The following is a 21027-nucleotide window of genomic DNA, read 5'->3' as shown; positions in this document are numbered from 1 at the left end:
CCCATCTTGGGTGAGTTAGAGATTGCATACTCTTTATTTTGGTGCAATGGGAATGGGCGCAAAAATGGGTGCCATTCCTGTTCATTCATTCCACCAACCTTACAAACTCACCTCGCCGAAAAAGGTGTGATAAAGTCGTGAAATTGCCTCCTATATATCTGAAACGGCCTCAAATAGATACAGCCTCATAATAGTCAGCTACGACATTCAATTTGGTCAGGAGAATGATGCTAACTATTTACACTCACATTAAATCTGTTAGTGATTAATACTGTGTATTTCAATTGGACAGACCTATTGCACATCTGTTTCACAGTTTCAGCAGTCCAATGGTGACTGATTTTGCTACAGACAATCTCACATATTTTTCCTCAGGCGACTTTCTCAATTTCTGACCAAAAGTTGCATTTGATTCAGTTCTAATGCAAAACTTTAGTTACAGTGTGGATACAGTTGAAGGAGTTTTGTGCTCTGCAACATTCCAGCATTAAACAGCAAGAAAAGACTTGCACTATTATAGTGCTTTCCACAACCACTGGAGGTCTCAAAGCGCTTTGACCGAGAGAGACTGCGACTGCATAGGGTGCACGCCCCATATAGGCAGTTGCAGTGAGACAATTCAGTACTCAGACTAAACTCAACTGGAAAAGATTTAAAATTTACGCTGTAAACAATACTATGCTGTCTTCTCCCTAAAAGAAATGCATATTTTTAAAATAAAAATTGTAATAGTTAAACAGTTGGTGTGTCAGGTAATCACTGCCTAAGATTAAGACCGCTCTTGTAATAATAATTTCATGTACTGGAACTGCAGAAAGAAGTATTTTCTGACCTGATGGGAGACAAACAAATATTTTGCCAAATTAAATGGACAACATGTTGCTCTACCCTATAATCCATGTTGTATCTTTTCTGGGGACAACATAAAGGATGCTTTCATATGGGTGGGATTTTACAGCCTTGCTCATCCCGAAAGCGTAAAATCCCACCTGAGGTCAATGGATCTTCCCATGCTCCTCCCCTCATCCATCCTGCTTCCCGTGGTGGGTGGGCCGATAAAATTCCACCCTCTGTGTCTTACCAGTGCTGTAAGTGCAGGAGAGGAATGGTAAGAGTGAGGAGTGAGAATTTGAATAAAGGTGACAAAGGCTTAGGAGAGGGACAGTGCAGAAAGCAGCAAGTAGAAGACAGCAAGTGGGCAGCAAACAGGCAGGACTCAGCAAGCAGCTGGTGAGCGAGCAATGATGAGGCCTTGGGAGGGTTCATAAAGGATGGTGCATGTGCAGATGAATACTGCTGAGTACCCTGGAGTATTTGTCAACTGTTACTGTTCAGCGTCAGGAACAGGGTCCAAAATTCATGCGGGTGATGTGCTAGTTTGTCCATGAAAGTTCATATATAGCCTGCAACAAATCCAAGTAAAAAATTCAAAACACTGAAAGATCACCTTTGCAAATTTTGATTAGAATAATAGTGAGTGCGCGTTTAAGTGGGAGGTTAGCAAGATTTTTAAACTTAGGCATTAAGGCACTGATGGAACTACCAGTATTAAGTTAAATGACTTTTGAAACAAGATTATAAGCTAACGAGAAAGCAGTTTACACTTATGAGATGCAGTAAGAGATTTAGATGAGTGACAATGATTTTATAACACATATGCTGATCTTTTGAATGTATTAATGTATTGTTAAGGTATATTGTTAAGTTTAGTCAAAAGCAATTTGTTGTGAAGCATCATGGTAAAAGGCATTAGAATGAAGCCATATTCCAAAGAATGTTTAAATCTTGAGAATATGCAAGATTTATCAGTAAAGTTTCAGACGAGAGAACATTTAGAGCACTTAACCATATTTCATGAATAGGGTTTATTCACTTTCAGACAAGATGGATGCATGCCCAGACATGGAGTCACGTATTAATCTGGTTAGACAGTAACATTTAAGGGAATCCATGGGAATGTTCAATTGAACTTTGGGCTGGTGTCTAAGGGTACTAAGCATAAGAACATAAGAACATAAGAAATAGGAGCAGGAGTAGGCCATCCAGCCCTTCGAGCCTGCCCCGCCATTCAATAAGATCATGGCTGATCTGTCGCTGCTCAGTTCCACTTTCCCGCCCTCTCCCCATAACCCTTAATCCCCTCTCTTATCAAAAACCCATCAACCCGCGTCTTAAAAATATTTAGCGAGGCAGCCTCCACCACTTCAACGGGCAGAGAATTCCAGAGATTCACCACCCTTTGAGTGAAGAAGTTCCTCCTCAACTCCGTTCTAAACCGCCCCCCTTTTATCTTGAGGCTGTGCCCCCTAGTCCTATTGTCTTTTTTGAGCGGGAAGAGTCTTTCCACCTCTATCCTATCCATCCCATTCATCATCTTATACGTCTCAATGAGATCTCCTCTCATTCTTCTAAACTCTAACGAGTACAAGCCCAGTTTATTCAGCCTCTCCTCATAGCTCAACCCCCTCAACTCCGGTATCAGTCTAGTAAACCTCCTCTGCACTCCCTCCAAGGCCAAAATATCTTTGCGCAGGTGCGGCGCCCAAAAATGCACACAGTACTCCAGTTGCGCCCTCACCAATGCCCTATACAGCTGCAGCAAGACCTCCCTACTTTTATATTCAATCCCCCTCGCTATGAAGGCCAGCATCCCATTCGCCTTCCTGACCACCTGCTGCACCTGCAAGCTGGGTTTTTGCGACTCATGCACAAGGACCCCGAGGTCCCTCTGCACCGTCGCCTGCTGCAGTTTTTCGCCCCGTAAGTAATAGTCCTTCCTACCATTCTTCCTACCAAAGTGGACCACCTCACACTTGCCAACATTAAATTCCATTTGCCATTTCCTGGCCCATTCGCCCAGCCTATCTAGATCCTTCTGCAGACTCTCCACACCCTCCGCACAATTTGCCGTTCCCCCAATCTTGGTGTCATCAGCAAATTTCGACACTCTACACTCGGTTCCCTCCTCCAGATCATCAATATAAATGGTAAAAAGCTGAGGCTCCAGCACCGACCCCTGGGGCACTCCACTAGTCACCATCCGCCAATCCGAATAGCACCCGTTGACCCCCACTCTCTGCCTCCTATTTGACAACCAATCCTCTATCCACGCTAACACCCTACCCCCAACTCCATGTCCCTCGACCTTCTGCAATAGCTTCTTGTGAGGCACTTTGTCAAACGCCTTCTGAAAATCTAGAAAGACCACATCCACCGGCTCTCCTCTATCCACCGCCCTAGACACATCCTCATAGAACTCCAGTAAATTTGTCAGACACGACTTCCCTTTAATGAAACCGTGCTGCGTCTTCTCTATCAAGCAATTCCCTTCAAGATGCCTCGCAATTTCCTCCTTAATGACAGATTCTAACATTTTACCTACCACAGACGTTAAACTAACTGGCCTATAATTCCCCGCCTTTTGCCTGGCACCCTTCTTAAACAACGGCGTAACATTAGCCGTTTTCCAATCATCCGGCACTTCCCCGGAATCCAGCGACGTTTGGAAAATAACCACCAAGGCATCCACTATCACCTCCGCCATTTCTTTCAGAACCCTCGGATGCATTCCATCCGGTCCTGGGGACTTGTCCACAATCAGCCCCTCCAGTCTGTCGAGCACCGCCTTTCTAGTAACAGTAATGTCATTAAGACCCTCCAATCCTACCACCTTTCCATCGCTAACACCCGGCAAATTATTCACGTCCTCCTCCGTGAAGACAGAAACAAAAAAGTTATTCAATACCTTAGCCATATCCCCATCCCCTACCACTAGGTCCCCTTTCTCATCCTCTAAAGGACCAACATTCACCCTAGCCAGCCTCTTCCTTTTTATATATTTATAAAAACTCTTGCTATCCTTTTTTATACTAAGCACTAGCCCAGCTTCATAGTTTCTCCTACCCTTCCTTATCAACTTCTTTGTCAATCTTTGTTGACATTTAAACCTCTCCCAATCCTCTTCTCGCCCACTACTCTTAGCTACTCTAAGTTCCTCCGCTTTTAGTTTAACACTTTCCTTCACCTCCTTCGTTATCCACGGTTTATTACCTCTCCTCCTACTATCCTTTTTGACCATCGGAATAAATTTCCGTTGAGCACCAAGAAAGATCTCCTTAAAGATCCTCCACTGTTCCTCAACAGACCCTCCCTCCAACGTGCTCTCCCAGTCAACATTCGCCAATTCTTCTCTCATCCTACCGTATTCCCCTCTATTCAAACAAAGGACGCGTGTCCGGGAACCCACTTTCTCCTCCTCCATCTGCACCAGAAACTCCACCATACAATGATCACTCTCCCCAAGAGGACCCTTCACCACAAGGTCCTTAATTCTACCCGCTTCATTACATAGCACCAGATCCAAGATAGCTCGCTCCCTCGTCGGCTCCAACACACACTGTTCGAGGAAACTATCCCGGCAGCATTCCAAGAACTCTTCCTTGAGCCCCCCACGTCCAACATGGGTTGACCAATCAATATGCAGATTGAAATCCCCCATAACTACGGCCGTCCCATTCCTGCACGCCGCACTTATTTGTGTGTTAACAGCCCTCCCCATCTCCAGATCATTATTTGGGGGCCTATAGACGACACCCACCAGCGTCTTCCTCCCTTTGCTGTTCCTAATCTCCACCCACAACGATTCCACCCTCTGCTCCTTGGCTCCAATATCATCCCTTGCTACCACCGTGATGCTATCCTTAATCAGCAGAGCTACGCCCCCCCCTTTTCCCTCCTGCCTATCCTTCCTAAACACTTGATAGCCCTGTACATTCAGCTCCCAGTCCTTGTCACCCTGCAGCCACGTCTCTGTAATGGCAACATGGGAAGTAGGGCCAGCCAAGACAGGAATTAGCTTCCAGATTCTACAGGCTAAAAAAATGACATTATGCCAGAGAGTAAGATGCAATTGGCTAAGATATATGACAGGTATTATTGTTGATTTGTGTATATTGAAGATGATTGATTTAAAGCTAATGATAGCAAGGATAAATTGATTTGAAAAATCTATAATTGATCTGTTTTGAATTGTATACATCAGATTTCATCAGACAGATCCAACTGCTCTATCTTAGAGCTGCCCTGACCCTTTTGATAGTCTCTTTGTGGTCACTGGGCTAAATAAAGTTACATCTTTAAACTGAGACGTTGGCTTCATAAGTTTTGTACTGTCTAGAGTTAAGGCAGTACCAGCCACCTCAATAACCCCACTAACAGTAGGAGGGACTGAATCTGTGAGGAAATGCTGCAATCACAGATTCTATCTCTCCCATGCTTGCTGATCCAGCTCCTTCAAGGGGATAACCTCCTTCCCACTCTTGTTGCTCCTTCAGAGACAGAATCTAAGATTGGAGGAGCAGCAGAGCCGCAATGGAGAGAAACTGTGATCAGAGGTCAAGGTATTTGGATAATTGTACGCAGATGACATGACTGCACTGTCACCAATTGCTTCAACCAGCTGCTGGACAACAAGGAAGGAGGAGGCAGCCAGAAACCGAGGCATGGAACATGCGAGTACAAATCATGCCAGGTTATGTTTTCTGACCCCTTGATCAAAAGTTCCTCAGGAAACATTCCTCTGTGAACACAATTCTTACCTCCCTATTTCTATTAAGAAACAAAAGCTCCCAAAAGTCATAGCTGTCTTCACAATTTTTTAAAAATATATTTTATTGGAGATTTTTTCCCATTTTTACAAAAACGCAATAAACCCTCAAGGACAGTAGAGTTTAATCATTTTTCCACACATACATAGAGAAAGAAAGAAGAGAGCATCAACGCAGTTTGTTTGAATTATTCATTGTTCATTACAAGTGTTGTCTCCAAAGACACAAACAATGAAAAGTGTGTCAGAGATTGGCAGAAAACAGGAAAACAAGATAAAGCCATGAGTGCATGGCATAATGGTGCATATTCTCACTTATGGGATACTAGTGACAGAGCCATGCAACCTACACTCCAGGATTTTCAAAGTAGCTATTGCCATTGCATATTCGGCCAAGAAGAATATAGGATATGACATACGTATAGAAAAGACTGATCAGCCAAAGATTCTGCCACTACCTTAGGCATGCAGCAAAGCATGCTTCCCCATCTCCAGCTATATCAGGGGCACCATTAATGCATAACAATGTCTTTTCCCAGGATATGTGCTCTGTCTGCACCTTTAAGGAGTATGTCAGAGATTCTTTGACTCCAAAATAACAAAAATGAAAAAATAAACTATGCCACACCAATAGTTCAAACAGGGTTTTCCTCACCAACTGTGAGGACTCGTTGAGCCACACTGGCAACCTCTGCACCAAACCACCCATCCATCTCCTCACAGTGGTGCTACGCATATTAGCCATGATAACAGTAAAGGATACCTCATGATATATACCACCATTATAAATGCAAGGATTATAAGAAAAGATAAATATTGCACAGCCCTAGTACCATACAACGTACCTAGCATGCTCCCCAGAAGCAATGCAACTAGTCCTCTGTGCCACCTTGCATATTGAGGATATAGTAGGATCAAATCTGTGTCTTAAGCTGGGAGTAATTAAAGAAACATGCTGAGGGATGCAGTCCGTTATAAACAAATGGACGTCCCTGGCTTCCAAAAGATTACAGGTGAAATTCATCTCAGTGCTCATGTGCTACATCTCCCTGTCAATATGATAAATAACATCATAAAATCAAAAAAGGAGTGCAATGACAAGCAGTGAAGTTCAGGCTTATCAATGAACTGCAGACCATGACTCCAAATTATTGCCATCCATGGAATTTAGCCTTAGTAAAATTGTCAAGCAGCCTTCAGGATCTGTCAGATGTCACCCTCAGGGTAGCAGGATGAAGCAGGGAAAACTTGTAAATTCAACTAAATGTTACGGTAGATATCCTAATCAATCCGGAGAGCCGGGACCAGAGGAGGCGTGTCCAGCTGAGCGGCTTTCCAGATGGAGCTGAGGGTGAGCTCCCAGCTAAATTTCAGATTCCAGCATCCACAGTAATTTGCTTTTAAATTTTTTGAGAACTGACTACTATGTTTTCTAAATCTCGACACAAAAACTGGGCATATTAATTCTGACTGACATATTGTATCCTGATTTCGAAGCCATTATCATGCATTTTCATAGCTTTGGTTGCAGAAGTTTCAATAAAAGCTGGAAAGCGCCTGAAACTTATCTCATTGCAGTTTGACTTCACAATGTTTATCTGAAGAAAAATTTCCCAATGAAAACTTTTAATGCTTCATCACTGTATTGTTTTCTATGTAAGTGAACAGTGTCAGTTTTGAGGGAATGGAGCTTTTCTCATTTCAGGCTGGCGTCACAGCAAGATTGGACGTACAACAAATAGTTAAACTGCATCCACCTGTCCCAAATGAAGATGACTATCTATTGGCAGCGTGTGACTTTTCATTTTGCATTCCAGCTATTTATGTGGCCTGTCAGATTGAGGCTGGCAATCTAGGGGTGTAATTTTAGTCCTATTGGGCACCAACTTTGAGGACTGGTCTTTAAGCTGTCCAAATATTGTTCCATGCAGCATCCTTCAAACCAGCACAGGGAAAGGAGATCATCTCCACCTTAAGCCAGGACTAGGTTAAAAATAGGTCATGAGGTGAAAGGACTGTAGCAGCACCAAGTTCACCCCAAATTTGGGAACTGGAAATATAACACCTTTATTCAAGAAAGGAGACAGAAAGCATGAAACTATAGACAAGTTAGCTTAACATCTGTCATGGAGAAATTGCTAGAATCCATTATTAAAGAGGTAGCAGCAGGACATTTAAAAAATAATAACAAAATCAGACAGTGTCAGCATTGTTTTGTAAGTGGGAAATTATGTTTAACAAATTTATTAGAGTTCTTTGAGGATATATGGAGCAGAGTGAATAGTAGATTGTGCAGTAACCATTCAAAAGCTCATGATGTTGGGGGTGATTTATTAGCAGAAACGGAATCAACTTGCTAAGAAGCAGCAGGAAGTTGGGATAATTTTCAGGCTGGCAAACTAAATCGATTGATGCCACTGGAGCATCAATTATTTACAATCTATATTAATGTTTTGGATGAAGGAACCAAAACCAAACTAAATTTGTTGATGATACAAAGGTAGGCAGAAAAGCAAGTTATGAAAATTATACTGAAAGTATGCAAGGTGAGAGAGATAGGTTAAGCGAGTGGGCAGAAAACTGGCAGATTGACGAGAATGTGAAAAGATGTGAGATTGTCCACTTTGGAAGAATGTATAAGAAAGCAGAATGTTATTGAAATGGACACAGACAATAGAATGCTGCGATACGGAGGGATCTGAGTGTCCTTATACATGAATCACAAAACATTTGCATTCTGATACAGCAAATTTGGAAGGAAATGTTGGCCTTAATTTCAAATGGAAAGCAGTATAGAAGTAGGGAAGCCTTTCTACTGCTGTACAATGCATTAGTGAGAGCACACCTAGGATTCTGTAAGCAGACTGGTGTCCTTGGGAAAGGATATATTTGCATTGAAAGCAGCTCAGAGAGTTAGCAGGCTGTTTCTGGGAATTAATGGATTGTCTTATGAGGTTAAGCGGTTGGCCCAATACTCACTGAAGTTTTAAAGAAAAAAAGTACTCTTATCAAAATAAGATTCTGAGGGGGCTTAACAAGGTATGCTGAGAGGATGTTTCCCCTTGTTGGGAAATCTAGAACTCAGGGACTCAGTTTAATGGCCTCCCATTTAAATGGCGATGAAGAGGAATTTCTTCTCTCAGAGGTTTGTTAGTCTCTTCCGAGCTGAGCTGGATAGATATTTGATCTTTAAGGGAGTCAAAGGCTATGGGGGAACAGGAAGGGGTAGCATGGCGGCATAGTGGTTAGCACGGCTACCTCACCGTACCAGAGACCTGGGTTCGATTCCGACTTTGGGTGACTGTGTGGTGTTTGCACAGTTTCACTATGTCTGCGTGGGTGTTCTTGTTTCCTCCCACCGTCCAAACGTGTGCGGGGTCGGGGGGGAGTTAAGGCAACAATCAGAAAGTCATCATCTTATTGAATGGTGATTCGAGCTTGAAGAGACAAATGAATTACTTCTCCTCCTATTTCTTATGAAATGTATTCCTTTTCCTTCCTTACCATCCCACCTAAGGAGTAACATTTCAAAACAGAATATGTAGTTGTAATAAATGTTCTGTTTGTTTGTAGTTTGGCTGCTGTGTTACAACAGTGACTACAATTCAAAAGCATTGCATTGTCTGTAAAGCAATTTGGGATTTCCTGAGGTTGTGACACTGTGGCACTGTATGAATGCAAGTTTGATCTTATTTCAAGATTTCTTTCGTTCCCTGCTGAAATAGTGACTTTGGGCAACATTTGCCTGTGATTATTTTATATATAGGTTCAGTTTGGTATTTTTGCAAATTTATCTATCTAAAGAAGGAAACTCAAAAAATACAGCACAAATGCAGAATCTGATGACTACATCAGTAATAAAGGAATTAGTGAAAAAGTAAAAGAAGCCCTGAAAACCATTAAGTAACCCCCAAAAGTCAAAATGTAGTCCTCAAGAAAATTAAGCTGGGTAATTTTTTTTCTCAGGAAGGACCCTAAAAAGTGCATTTTGATCCATGATCGGGAGTTACAGTGCGGCACTTTACAGCAAATGAAGTATTTGGCTGGAATGTTACCACCATTCACGTCAGCAGGATTCTCCCATCCCAGTGCAGCGAACAGAGATTCGGCTGGGCGCCAAATTCTCCGACTTTGCTGCAACAGAAGTGTGGCATGAACAGCCGATAAGATGCACCCTTTGCTTTCTGAAAGGTAGCCACAGTCGTAAAGTAGATGACACAGCAGCCAATTTGAACTTGGCAAGCTCTAACAAACAGTAATGCTGTTATGATCAGATAATCTGTTACTGTGATGTTGATTGAAGGGTAAATATTGAACAGTGCAACTGGGGTAAGTTCTCTGCTCTTCTTCTAAATAATGGAATTTTTTTTCATCCAACCGAACAGACAGATGGGCTTTGGTTTAACATTTCAGTTGTAAGGTAGCACCTTTGACAGCGCAACACCCAGCAGCGCAATGGAGGTGTCTGCTTTGATTTCTGTGCTCAAGCACAAGATTAGGATCTGAACCCAGAACCTTGTGACTCAGAGAGTTGACCTAAATGTGCCATGTTCCTTGAACAAAATCTTACAATTTATTGGAGATTTATTTTAAAATGATTACATGTTCTTCCTTACTCCAATAGTGCAAGATTATAATCTCTTGATCCTTTACAGTTAAACTGGAGCTGGGTTTACATACAATTTGCTTTCTAATATATGTCAGATTTTATTCTTTATTCTACCTAGAAGCAGGGTTTAAAGAGCTTCTTTGTTATTTTTCGTGAAATTGTAAATGTATTTGTGACAAATGGGTTTACAATTTCACTATAATTAGTGTGTTAAAGACTTCTTACCACAAGTTTCTAAAGTATTTGATCTCATATGATTCAGAATTTTCATACATTTTTTGGGGGGAACAGAGGCAAGCATTATCCTTGATGACTGAATTGTTACATATATTTCGATTGATATTCAGAGAACAAGGGGAAGAAAAGAAATGAAACAAAGACTTTATAGCAAATGAAATACAACAAAAAAACTTGATGAATGGAGAGCTCGACCACAAAGCATCCCCTTGTGAGATGTGTGGAAGTCTCAAGCCTGTGATTTCTATTAGTTAGATGGAGAATTGGAACACTGGCCACAAGCTCCCCTCCAAAGAAACCAAGTGTCATCACAGCAAGGATCCCGGAGTGATCCATGCTGCTGTGTCCCACACACTCCGGATTGCAATCGCCCCAGTCAGTCATTCTTTGGGACAGCGGTGAATTGCCTGCCAGTTCTGAGAGGGACAGGCCTAAACACGACAGTGACTCCACCTCTCAGCACTTAGGCGCCTATCTGAAAGGGCGCCACCATCTCAGAGTGCACTGGGGGACCCCTCCCTCCCCCAACAAACATCAGCACCACCCCACTTCATTGATGACATGTTTTCCCACCCCTCCCCAACAGGGATCACTGGCTTTGGGGCACTCCTGAAGAGCTCTCCCTCATGAACCCTGACATGCCCCCTTCATGACCCCTAACATGCCACGCCTACATGATCCTCCTCCCCCCAATTATTGCCCCCTGTTATTGCATCCTTACCATTGCCCCTATTCAGACCCCACCCCTCTGGCACTGCCTTTGGCACAGTGGCAGTGCCCAACTGTCAGTTTCCCATCAAATCATGATGGGAAAATAACCAACCTCACAAACTCACAGGAACTATAAAAAGCTGAGATTGTGATTCAGTCTACAGAAGAGAAAAAATGAGAACCAAAACCAGATTACTGACTAAGCAGGCCACAGCAATAAAGGTTGTTTGACCTTTGCGGTTATGAAGGTTATTATGACTAGAGAACAATGGAACAGACATGTCCTGTTTTCATCACCCTTGAACGGATGATCTCAACAAAAGGAGGGCCTTGAACAGACAAGCATCATCAGCTGAAGTAGGGAAAGGGTTAATACATTTTGTACCTTGAAGAAGGGAAAGGGTTAATGGATTTTGTATCTAGAATATATCACAAACATAACCCTTCATCATGGCTGATCTTCCCAGGCTAATTGTGATCACAAAGCCTGTGGCTCACACACTCAAAAAAAGGAAATGTTTCCAATAAATGCCTGAAGAGCTTCAGCGTTCCTTGTAGGCAAATGTGGTAGGTGGTTTAAATTCACATCAACACTCAAAGCAGCGGCATTCGAGATGGACATAGAATTGGAAGATCATTTTATCTGGAGTGTCTTTTCATCTCTCTCATGTATGAATATTACATTGAAATGTTGAGATACCAATTACATAATATTAATTAAAAACTCCATTGTATGGCCACTTTTTAATTAAAAGGAATTGCAAAATCTCTTTAATTTATATTTTAAACTAACTGGGACATTAATTGGCACAAACAATAAACCAAACACAATCAATTTGCAGGGTTTGAAACACGCGTTAAATGACAAGAGTGATTCACAGGCGCATTGAATTCATAATTATGGAACAAGTTTATCCTGGGGAATATCTGTAGGGTGTGTTAAAATGCTCAGTGTACTCATAAGACTTGAAGTATCCCAGTGGTCTTTGCCAATCAAAAATCACTATTGGAAAAACTGATTTTTCGCTATCTCTAAAGAGCTTTCCTCCTCTTCTTTGTTCCAGTCCCAATTAGGTAACTACCAGAAAAAAAAGTCAAATTCCTGAATTCACTCATAATCATCTTGAGGTCAATAGTCAAGACCCACTACAACACACTTCCTCCAAAATAACATTTATAACAAAATCAACACAGGAAAATTAACTGTTTCTGAAAACAAAACACCGATTCCTTCTTTGAAATTCCTTCAACAGTTTCGCTCCTTTCTTAGAAATCTGATCTTGAGGCCCATGAGGCCAAACAGCCTACTCCTGCTCCTACTTTGTATTCTGTCTATTGCTACAGTGTTTTTTATTATTTGTTCATGGGATGTGGGTATCGCTGGCTAAACCAACATTTGTTGCTTGATCTTCAATGTCCTTGAAAAACTAATGGTGAGCAGTCTTCTTGAACCGCTGCAGTCCACATGGTTTCAGGAGAGAAGATCCAGGATTTTGTGCTATTGAGAATGAAGGAATAGTGATACAGTTCCAAGTCTGGATGGTGTTTGGTTTGAGGGGGAACTTGCAGGTAGTAGTGTTCCATGCAAATGCTGCCCTTGACCATTTCAATGACAGAGATCACAGGTTTAGAAGGTGCTATTGAAGCAGCCTTAGCAAGTTACTGCAATAAAGGGTGCACATTCATGCCACTGCACGCTGGCAATAGAGGGAGCGAATGATTAAAGTGGTGGATGAGGTGCCAACTAAGTGGTCTGCCTTGTCTGGATGGTGTCAAGCTTCTTGAACACTGCTGGAGATGTACTCATCCAGGCAAGAGAGGAGTATCCCATCACACTTCCGATCTGTGCTTTGTAGATATCGTACAGTGAGAAGTCTCACAGTACCAGATTAAAGTCCAACAGGTATATTTGGAATCCTTCATCAGATGAGATGTCAAGCAGGGTTTGGAGAGTCAGGAGATGAGTTACTCCCAGCAGAATTCACAAACTTGGAGCTGCTGTTCTAGCCACAGTATTTATATGGCTAGTCTAGTTCAGTGGTAACTCCCAGGATATTGATTTCCTTCCTTTATGGAAGCTTTGACTCCAACCATTAGAGAGGTTCCCTCCTCCCCCACCCACCCAACCCCCACATCCCCTGCTGGCCAATTTTGCTAAGGTTCCATGTTTGGACCAAGATTGTAACGAGGTCTGCAGCCAAGGACAGCGGGTGGGACCCAAACTGAGCATCTGTGAGCAGGTTATTTCTAAGTCACTGCCAACTGATAGTATTTTCAATGGCATCTTCCGTCTCTTTGTTGATAATTGAGACTAAATTGATAGGGCAGTAATTGGCTCGGATTGTGTTTCTGCAATATAGGATAAAATTATAGAAAGCAGAAAGCAACACAGAAATAATTGTAAAGCAGGAACAAATGAGGAAGACAACTGTAGACTAAGATATTTTTCTCCGTGAGCAGCATCAATGGAAACCATCTATCATAAAGTAAAGTAATGGAGTAGATTTTCTTCCTCGTCACAATTAGAAATCAAAGATTGTTTCAAACTTGAAAGAGTAAAATACAGAACAGCTAGTTTACTGCCAGCTTATTCTAATATCAAATATAGCCCTGCTGAATTAATTGGAAGAGTGTAAATCATGTAGCTTACTTACATTCTGATTATGTTCAATTTTATAGATGTATGGTGTATACTCAACTTCAAAAGAGAACAAAGTAGCTTGTCATGACATGAGCAGAGCTGAAGTTAATATTTGTATGTCAGCATGCAGCACAATCAGAATTCTTATGATTCTTTTGTGCACATTATATGAAATGCACCAACATCCCAGAATCAAGACCTTCAAGTTCCACTGGAGAAAACATTTCAATTCTCATCACACTGTTTGAACCCAAAATTATTTACCGATAAATCATTCTCACATTATGAACGATGTCCATTCTACTTTTAAGACAAGCAACCATATATTAGTAATTTTTCCTCTTCAACTTTTTTCTGAGGGTGAACCGAAATAGTTTGGAGAATAAACTATAAAATATAATCCAGCTTTGGACTTGTATGATGGTAAACTTATGCAGCCAGGTCAACAGTGGTACTAAAGAGGTTAACAATGAAGAAAAATTGATAGGTTTCACTGAATCACAAAAACATCGTTGTGCAGAAAATAGACAAAATAGACATGGTGCTAGATAACTAAGAATAGACACGACTCTCGATAACTAAGAATAAACACAGTGCTCGATAACTAAGAATAGACACAATGCTCGTTAACGAAGAGAAGCCACATAATGATAAAGGAAAATGTAAGACATATGTAAGAAAGAAGTCTAGAACTGTGGAAGGGCAAATGCTGCAACAAGGGTAGAAATTAATATTGCTACATGTGATAAAATTCTAATTAGGCATCCTGTCAACTGCCAGCTCACGTCGAACAGAAGTGGAATCGAACTAGGGACAATAAGGAGAGAAGGTAAAAGTAACAGCAATTTTATGGTGACAATCTGTCTCTTACCACAAGCCAGCAGAATACAAGAACAGATGCTACGCTGCATTTAGGATTCAGCAGCTTATCACAACTGATCAGTAAACTAGAACTGGGTGAACACTTGGCTACCAATGATTATTTGATACAATAAGGTTTGACACTGCAATTAAAGTCAAGGCCAAAAGTAATAATATAGGCTTCCAAGACTCAGGGAGTAAACTTTCCAGATCTGAAAACAGCACTCGGGAAGATTCAGTGGGGAATGGAAAAGAACAGAAGTAGAACTAACTTATGCACTCTACTTAGAACAAACCTTCGAAGCGGCTATCCTCTTCTGGGAGAAAGAAACACAGTCGAACCACAACCACAGACTTTGTTCACAAATACAATAAAGATAAAGGAAAAAAAAATTAAGATAGCTGGATCATACATATTTAAAAAGAATAATTAAGAGTGTAAAAGAGGTAAGATTTCAGACAACAATAGAAAAGAAATTGCAGGCAGCAGCAAGGTGAATGAAATTTTTTTTTAAAACTTTGCATACTATAGGCAAAAATAAAAGACCAAATAGATCCATATTGCTGATTAGCACCCCTGTGCCAGTTCACCTTATCTCTTTCACCAATCCCTTCATAATTAATTGAGTGTACAGCCTCCAGTTATGATGGATTTTACTTCCATTGCTCTTGTATAATCCACTGTAACATTTCTACATTAGACCCTTGTCTACACAGTAACCTTAATATCAATGAATTGGGATTTAAATCCAGTGGTGCTAAAGTTGATGTTTAAATACATAGAACATAGAAAAACTACAGCACAAACAGGCCCTTCAGCCCACAAGTTGCACTGATGATATCCATACCTACTAGGCTTATCTTCAACCCTCAATTCTACTAAGTCCCATGTACTCATCCAGAAGTCTCTTGAAAGACCCTATCAAATTTGCCTCCACCACCACCGAAGGCAGCCGATTCCACTCACCCACCACCCTCTGAGTGAAAAACTTACCCCTGACATCTCCTCTGTACCTACTCCCCAGCACCTTAAACCTGTGTCCTCTCGTAGCAGCCATTCCAGCCCTTGGAAAAAGCCTTTGAGAATCCACCCAATCTACACCTCTCAACATCTTATACACTTGTATCAGGTCACCTCTCATCCTTCATCTCTCTAAGGAGAAAAGACCGAGCTCCCTCAACCTATCCTCATAAGGCATACCACCCAGTCCACAGAGACTCCACAGACAATCCCACCACAGCGTCCACCTTCTCTACAGCCGTGACACTATCCCTGATCCATAGTGCCACTCTACCCCACCCCCACCCACCCCCCCTACCTCCCTCCCTGACTTTTCTGAAACATCTGAAACACAGCACCTGAAGTATCCAGTCCTGTCCCTGAGACATTCAAATCTCTGTAATGGCCACCACATCAAATTTCCAAGCAGCGATCCACGCTCTAAGCTCATCCACTTTATTCACCACACTCCTGGCGTTAAAATAGACACATCTCAAACCTTCCGTCTCTGCGCTCCCCTTCTCCATCACCCATCTATCCTCCCTCTTACACTGCCTACAATCCTTCTCTATTTGCGAGCTAACCTCCTCACTCCCAGTCACCTCATCTTGATCCCTCCCCCCAACCTTTCCAGTTTAAAGTCTCCCCAGTAGCCTGAGCTAACCTTTCCATCAGGATATTGGTCCCCTTGCGATTCAAGTGCCACCCATCTTTTTTGTACAGGTCACACCTGCCCCAAAAGAGGTCCCAATGATCCAAGAACCTGAATCCCTGCCCCCTGCTCCAGTCCCTCAGCAACGCATTCATCCTCCACCTCATTCCATTCCTGCTCTTACTTTCCCGTGGCACAGACAGCAATCCCGAGATTACAACTTTGCATTCCTCCTTCTCAACTGTCTATCTAACTCCTTATATTCTCTTTTCATGACCCCTTCCTTCTTCATATCTATGTCAGCAGTACCAATATGTACCACTACCTCTGGCTCCTCTCCCTCCCACCTCAGGATGTCTGGGACATAACCAGAGATATCCCGGATCCCAGCACCAGGGAGGGAAACTACCATTTGAGACTCCCGTCTGCCTCCGCAAAATCGCCTGTCCGATCCCCTCACTGTAGAGTCCCCAATTAATACTGCCTTCCTCCTCCTTTCCTTAGCCCTCTGAGTTACAGGGCCGGACTGTGCTCCAGAGAGACAGCCACAGCTGGTTCCCCCAGGTGAGCTGTCTCCCCCAGCAGTACTCAGACAGGAGTACTTATTGTGAAGGGGCACATCCACTGGGGTGCTCTCTATCACCCAAGCTTTCCCCTTCCTGACCATTACCCACTTGTCTGCCTCCCGTGGCCTCGGTGTGACCACCTGCCGGTAGCTAATACACCCTAATACAAAACTTTCTGAACAACATGTATTTTTAATAACATAATTTTGCTTCTTCCTTCCACAATGCAACTGAATACAAGCTCAAAAATTAAAATAGTAACTTACTATTAGTTCTCTGTACTTTTTTTTCAGAGACTGATGGCGCTCCCGTAGCTGATTCGCCATTAGTTTGTACTGGTCCCGTTCCTGTTGGCACGTATCAAGCTCCTTGGAGAGAATCAACAAAGCTTCCTTCTTGCTCTCCAGTTTTCTTTTGCATATCAAATACTGAAACAGAAGGAAAATGTTAAAGTTTGATAGAAAGGCAAACAAATTTCCGATTTTGTTCTTCCTAAAGGGACAGGACTTTTTCCCTTAAACTTCTACAACTTTCTACCACCTACTGAACGTTTATGAAACATAAGCCCATTAAGAAACCATACAGGGTAACAAAGTGGCCAGCAAGTGGGAGTGATGAGCATTGAGCTGTATGAAGACTCCTTTCGAAAAAGAATTAAACTTTTCCCCCATGACCCTCTTTGTAAGGCGGGGGAAGGATGGTGGTACTATTTAAAAATATATTTTAAAACTTACTGCTTTGCTTTGATTGTCCAGGCGCCCAGGCCAGCCTGCCTATCCCTTCCCCCAAAATCTGACACATCTCACCAGGATCATCAGTATCAAAAATGTTGGAACCCTCTTTGGTGCCTGTCCCTAGCCATGCACCCTCCCAGGTCAGCGGCTTTATGATGGCTGGCCGAGAGCATCACTTTCAATGGACCATATAGTTCCTTATGCAAGGTTAGGACCCTGTAAAAACCGAATGTGAAAGTCTCTATAGGTATGTGAGGAGTAAAAGTTGGTGAAGACAAATGTAGGTCCCTTACAGTCAGAAACAGGGGAATTTACAATGGGGAACAAAGAAATGGCTGCCTAACCAAATACATACTTTGGTTCTGTCTTCATAAAGGACACAAATAAGATACCAGAAATGTTGGGGAACATAAGGCTTAATGAGAGAGAGGAATTGAAGGAGATTAGTTTTAGTAGATAAATGGTGTTGGGAACTGATGGAAATGAAGGCTGATTAATCCCCAAGGCCTGATAATCTACATTCTAGAGTATTTAAGGAATTGGCTTGAGAAATAGTGGATGCTTTGGTGGTCATCTTCAAGATTCTATGGATTGGAGGGTAGCTAATGTAACCACTCAATTTCAAAAGAGAGGTAGAGATAAAACAGAGAATTACAAACCAGTAAGCCTGACATAAGTAGTGGGGAAATTTCTAGAATCCATTATCAAAGATTTTATTGCAGAACAGTTGGAAAACAGTGGCAGGATTGGACAGAGTCAGCATGGATTTATGAAAAGGGAACCATGCTTGACAAATCTACTGGAAATCTTTGAGGATGTAACTAGTTGAGTTGATGAGGGGAAGCCAGTGGATGTGGCTTATTTGGACTTTCAGAAGGCTTTCGATAAAGTCCCACATAAGAAATTAACATGTCAAATGAAAGCACATGGGATTGTATTCAGATGGATAGAATACTGGTTGGCAGCCAGAAAACAATGTGTAGGAAGGAATAAATGAGTCTTTTTTCAAATGGTAGGCAGTGATTAGTGGGATACTGCAGGGAGCAATGCTGGGACCTCAAGTTTTCACTATATATTTTAATGATTTCGTTGAGGGAACTAAATGTAATATCTCCAAATCTGCAGATGACATAAAGCTGGGTGGGAGGTGAGCCTTGAGGATGATGCGGAGATCCTTAGTGTGATTTGGACAAGTTGAGTGAGTGGGCAAATTAATGCAAGATACAGTATAACTTGAATAAATATGAAGTTATCCACTTTGGTAGCAAAAACCAGAAGGCAGATTAACATCTGAAAGGCCATAAATTAGCAGAGGGGAATGTGCAACAAGACCTGGGTATCCTCGTACACCTCATCAACACAACTAGTTACAACCTCAAAGATTTCAGTAGATTTGTCAAGCATGGCTTCCCTTTCATAAATCCAATCTGACTCTGTCCAATCCTGCCACTCTTTTCTAAGTGTGCTGCAATAAAATAATAGATTTGAGAAATTTCCTTACTACTTATGTTAGGCTTACTAATCTTACAGGACTGGTAATTCCCTTTTTTTCTCTCTACCTCTCTTTTGAAATTGAGGGGTTATATTAGCTACCCTCCAATCCGCAGGAACAGTTCCAGAGTCTGGTGGAAGATGAACCACTAATGCATCCACTATTTCTCAAGCCACTTCCTTAAAAACTCAAGATTATCAAGCCTTGGGGATTTATCAGCCATCAATCCCAGCAGTTTCCTCAACACTGAAGGTACACATGCAAGTGCAGCAGGCAGTAAAAAAGGCAGATAGTATTGTGGCCTTTATAGTGAGGATTTGAGTATGGGAGCAGGAATGCCTTGCTGAATTATACAGGACTTTGGTGAAGCCGCGTCTGGAATATTGCGCGCCATTTTGGTCTTCTTATCTGAGGAAGGTTGTTCTCTGAAGTTTGCCAGACTGATTCCTGAAGTTGCAGGACTAATGTATGAGGAGAGATTGAGGATTGTATTTGCTGCAGTTCAGAAGAATGAGGGGGGAATCTCATAGAAATTTATAAAATTCTAACAGGATTAGACAGAGTAGATGCAAGAAGGACGTTCCTGATGGCGGAACCAGGGGTCACAGTCTGAGGATACAGGGTAGACTGTTTAGGACTGAGATGAGGAGAAATTTCTTCACCCAGAGAGTGGTCAACCTGTGGAATTCACTAGCGAGGGTAGTTGAGGCCAAAACACAAGGAGCAGTAGAATATAGCACTTGAGGAAAAGAGGATCAAAGGTGATTGGGGGGAAAGGCAGGATCAGGCTATTGAGTTGGATGATTAGCCATGATCAAAATGAATGATGGAGCAGGCTCAGAGGGCCAAATGGCCTCATCCTGCTCCCATTTTCTACATTTCTATGTCTATTTGGATTCTCCACTACTTCCAATACAGTGCAAGTCTGCAAAAATGCCATGGATTTTCCATCCCACTATCATATACATTAAAAAGTCAGCACCTAGATGTTTAAGATCTGCTTGTATAACATTTATTCACTCTTGCTTTTTTCCATGTCACCTGAAATGGGGATGGGAGAGGGGAAGGAGGTTTCATGGAATTAAATTTATCCATATCCTGACACAGAAAAGGGTAATGAGTGAGATTTTCCACTTACAGTTTGCCAAGTATGTAAACTGCAATGAAGTCCTTCATTGTTCAATTTTACAATCCACTCAATATATGCCCACTGCCTTAATTTTCGTTAAATAGTTCTGTATTATCACTTTAATTATAACACAATAATGCAGTCATCATGTCCCCACTGGGTGGAGAACTTTGGCAACATTCCTCTAGTTCTAGCCAGCAAACAAAATACAGAAACAATGGATTAATGCAGGAGATTGATAAAATGGTTGAAAACCATTCAAGTTCAAAGCTTCTGGCTTGTGAAAATATCAGAAAAGCTTTGGTGAGATTTCTGCTTTGTAATCACTCCTGAATATCCATAATTCTTTATTCAAACACAGTAAAACATTCTACTTAATGAACATCAATTTAGTTAACCAACCACTGTAACAGAGTCTCATTACCACTTCTACATGGCTATAAAGTTAATTTAAATAGAGGTCCAAGACAGCAGAATAAAATCTATACTTGCAAAGCTTGGCTGACTAGATATTGTACAATATGGTGACGCATGCAAGGTACTGAATAACTCCAGTACTTCACTGCATTTTTTATAATACAGTTGTCATCCATTTGATCAATATCATGCACTCACTTATTTCACAGAGATCTGTGATCGGCCTTCATTTATTTCACCTCATTAAGATCGGAGGCAGTTTTCAATATCAGTAAATCACTGAGTATTTATGTACAAAAATAATTTTTAATGAATTGAAAGTTATTTTTCTGGTGTTATTAAGGGAGTTGGGCTATTCTGTCACTGTGGAGCC

The 21027-nt window shown here is 41.8% G+C and overlaps 1 protein-coding gene across 3 annotated transcripts in view; it reads right to left on the bottom strand.

The window, feature by feature from the left end:
* LOC145343258 (coiled-coil domain-containing protein 149-like) overlaps positions 1–21027 on the bottom strand; it is a 118151-nt gene that overhangs the window by 84969 nt on the left and 12155 nt on the right. For all 3 annotated transcript variants that reach the window (XM_080189363.1, XM_080189374.1, XM_080189383.1), the window contains exon 2: positions 17149–17310. In XM_080189363.1, the coding sequence (XP_080045489.1) occupies positions 17149–17310 (162 nt within the window). The remainder of the gene's footprint in view (positions 1–17148; positions 17311–21027) is intronic.

The sequence above is a fragment of the Carcharhinus amblyrhynchos genome, chromosome 1 (assembly GCF_965287045.1).
Source record: "Carcharhinus amblyrhynchos chromosome 1, sCarAmb.v2.hapA, whole genome shotgun sequence".
Lineage (NCBI taxonomy): Eukaryota > Metazoa > Chordata > Chondrichthyes > Carcharhiniformes > Carcharhinidae > Carcharhinus > Carcharhinus amblyrhynchos.
Note: the sequence above shows the minus strand (reverse complement) of the source record. Positions and strands in the feature narration are given on the sequence as shown.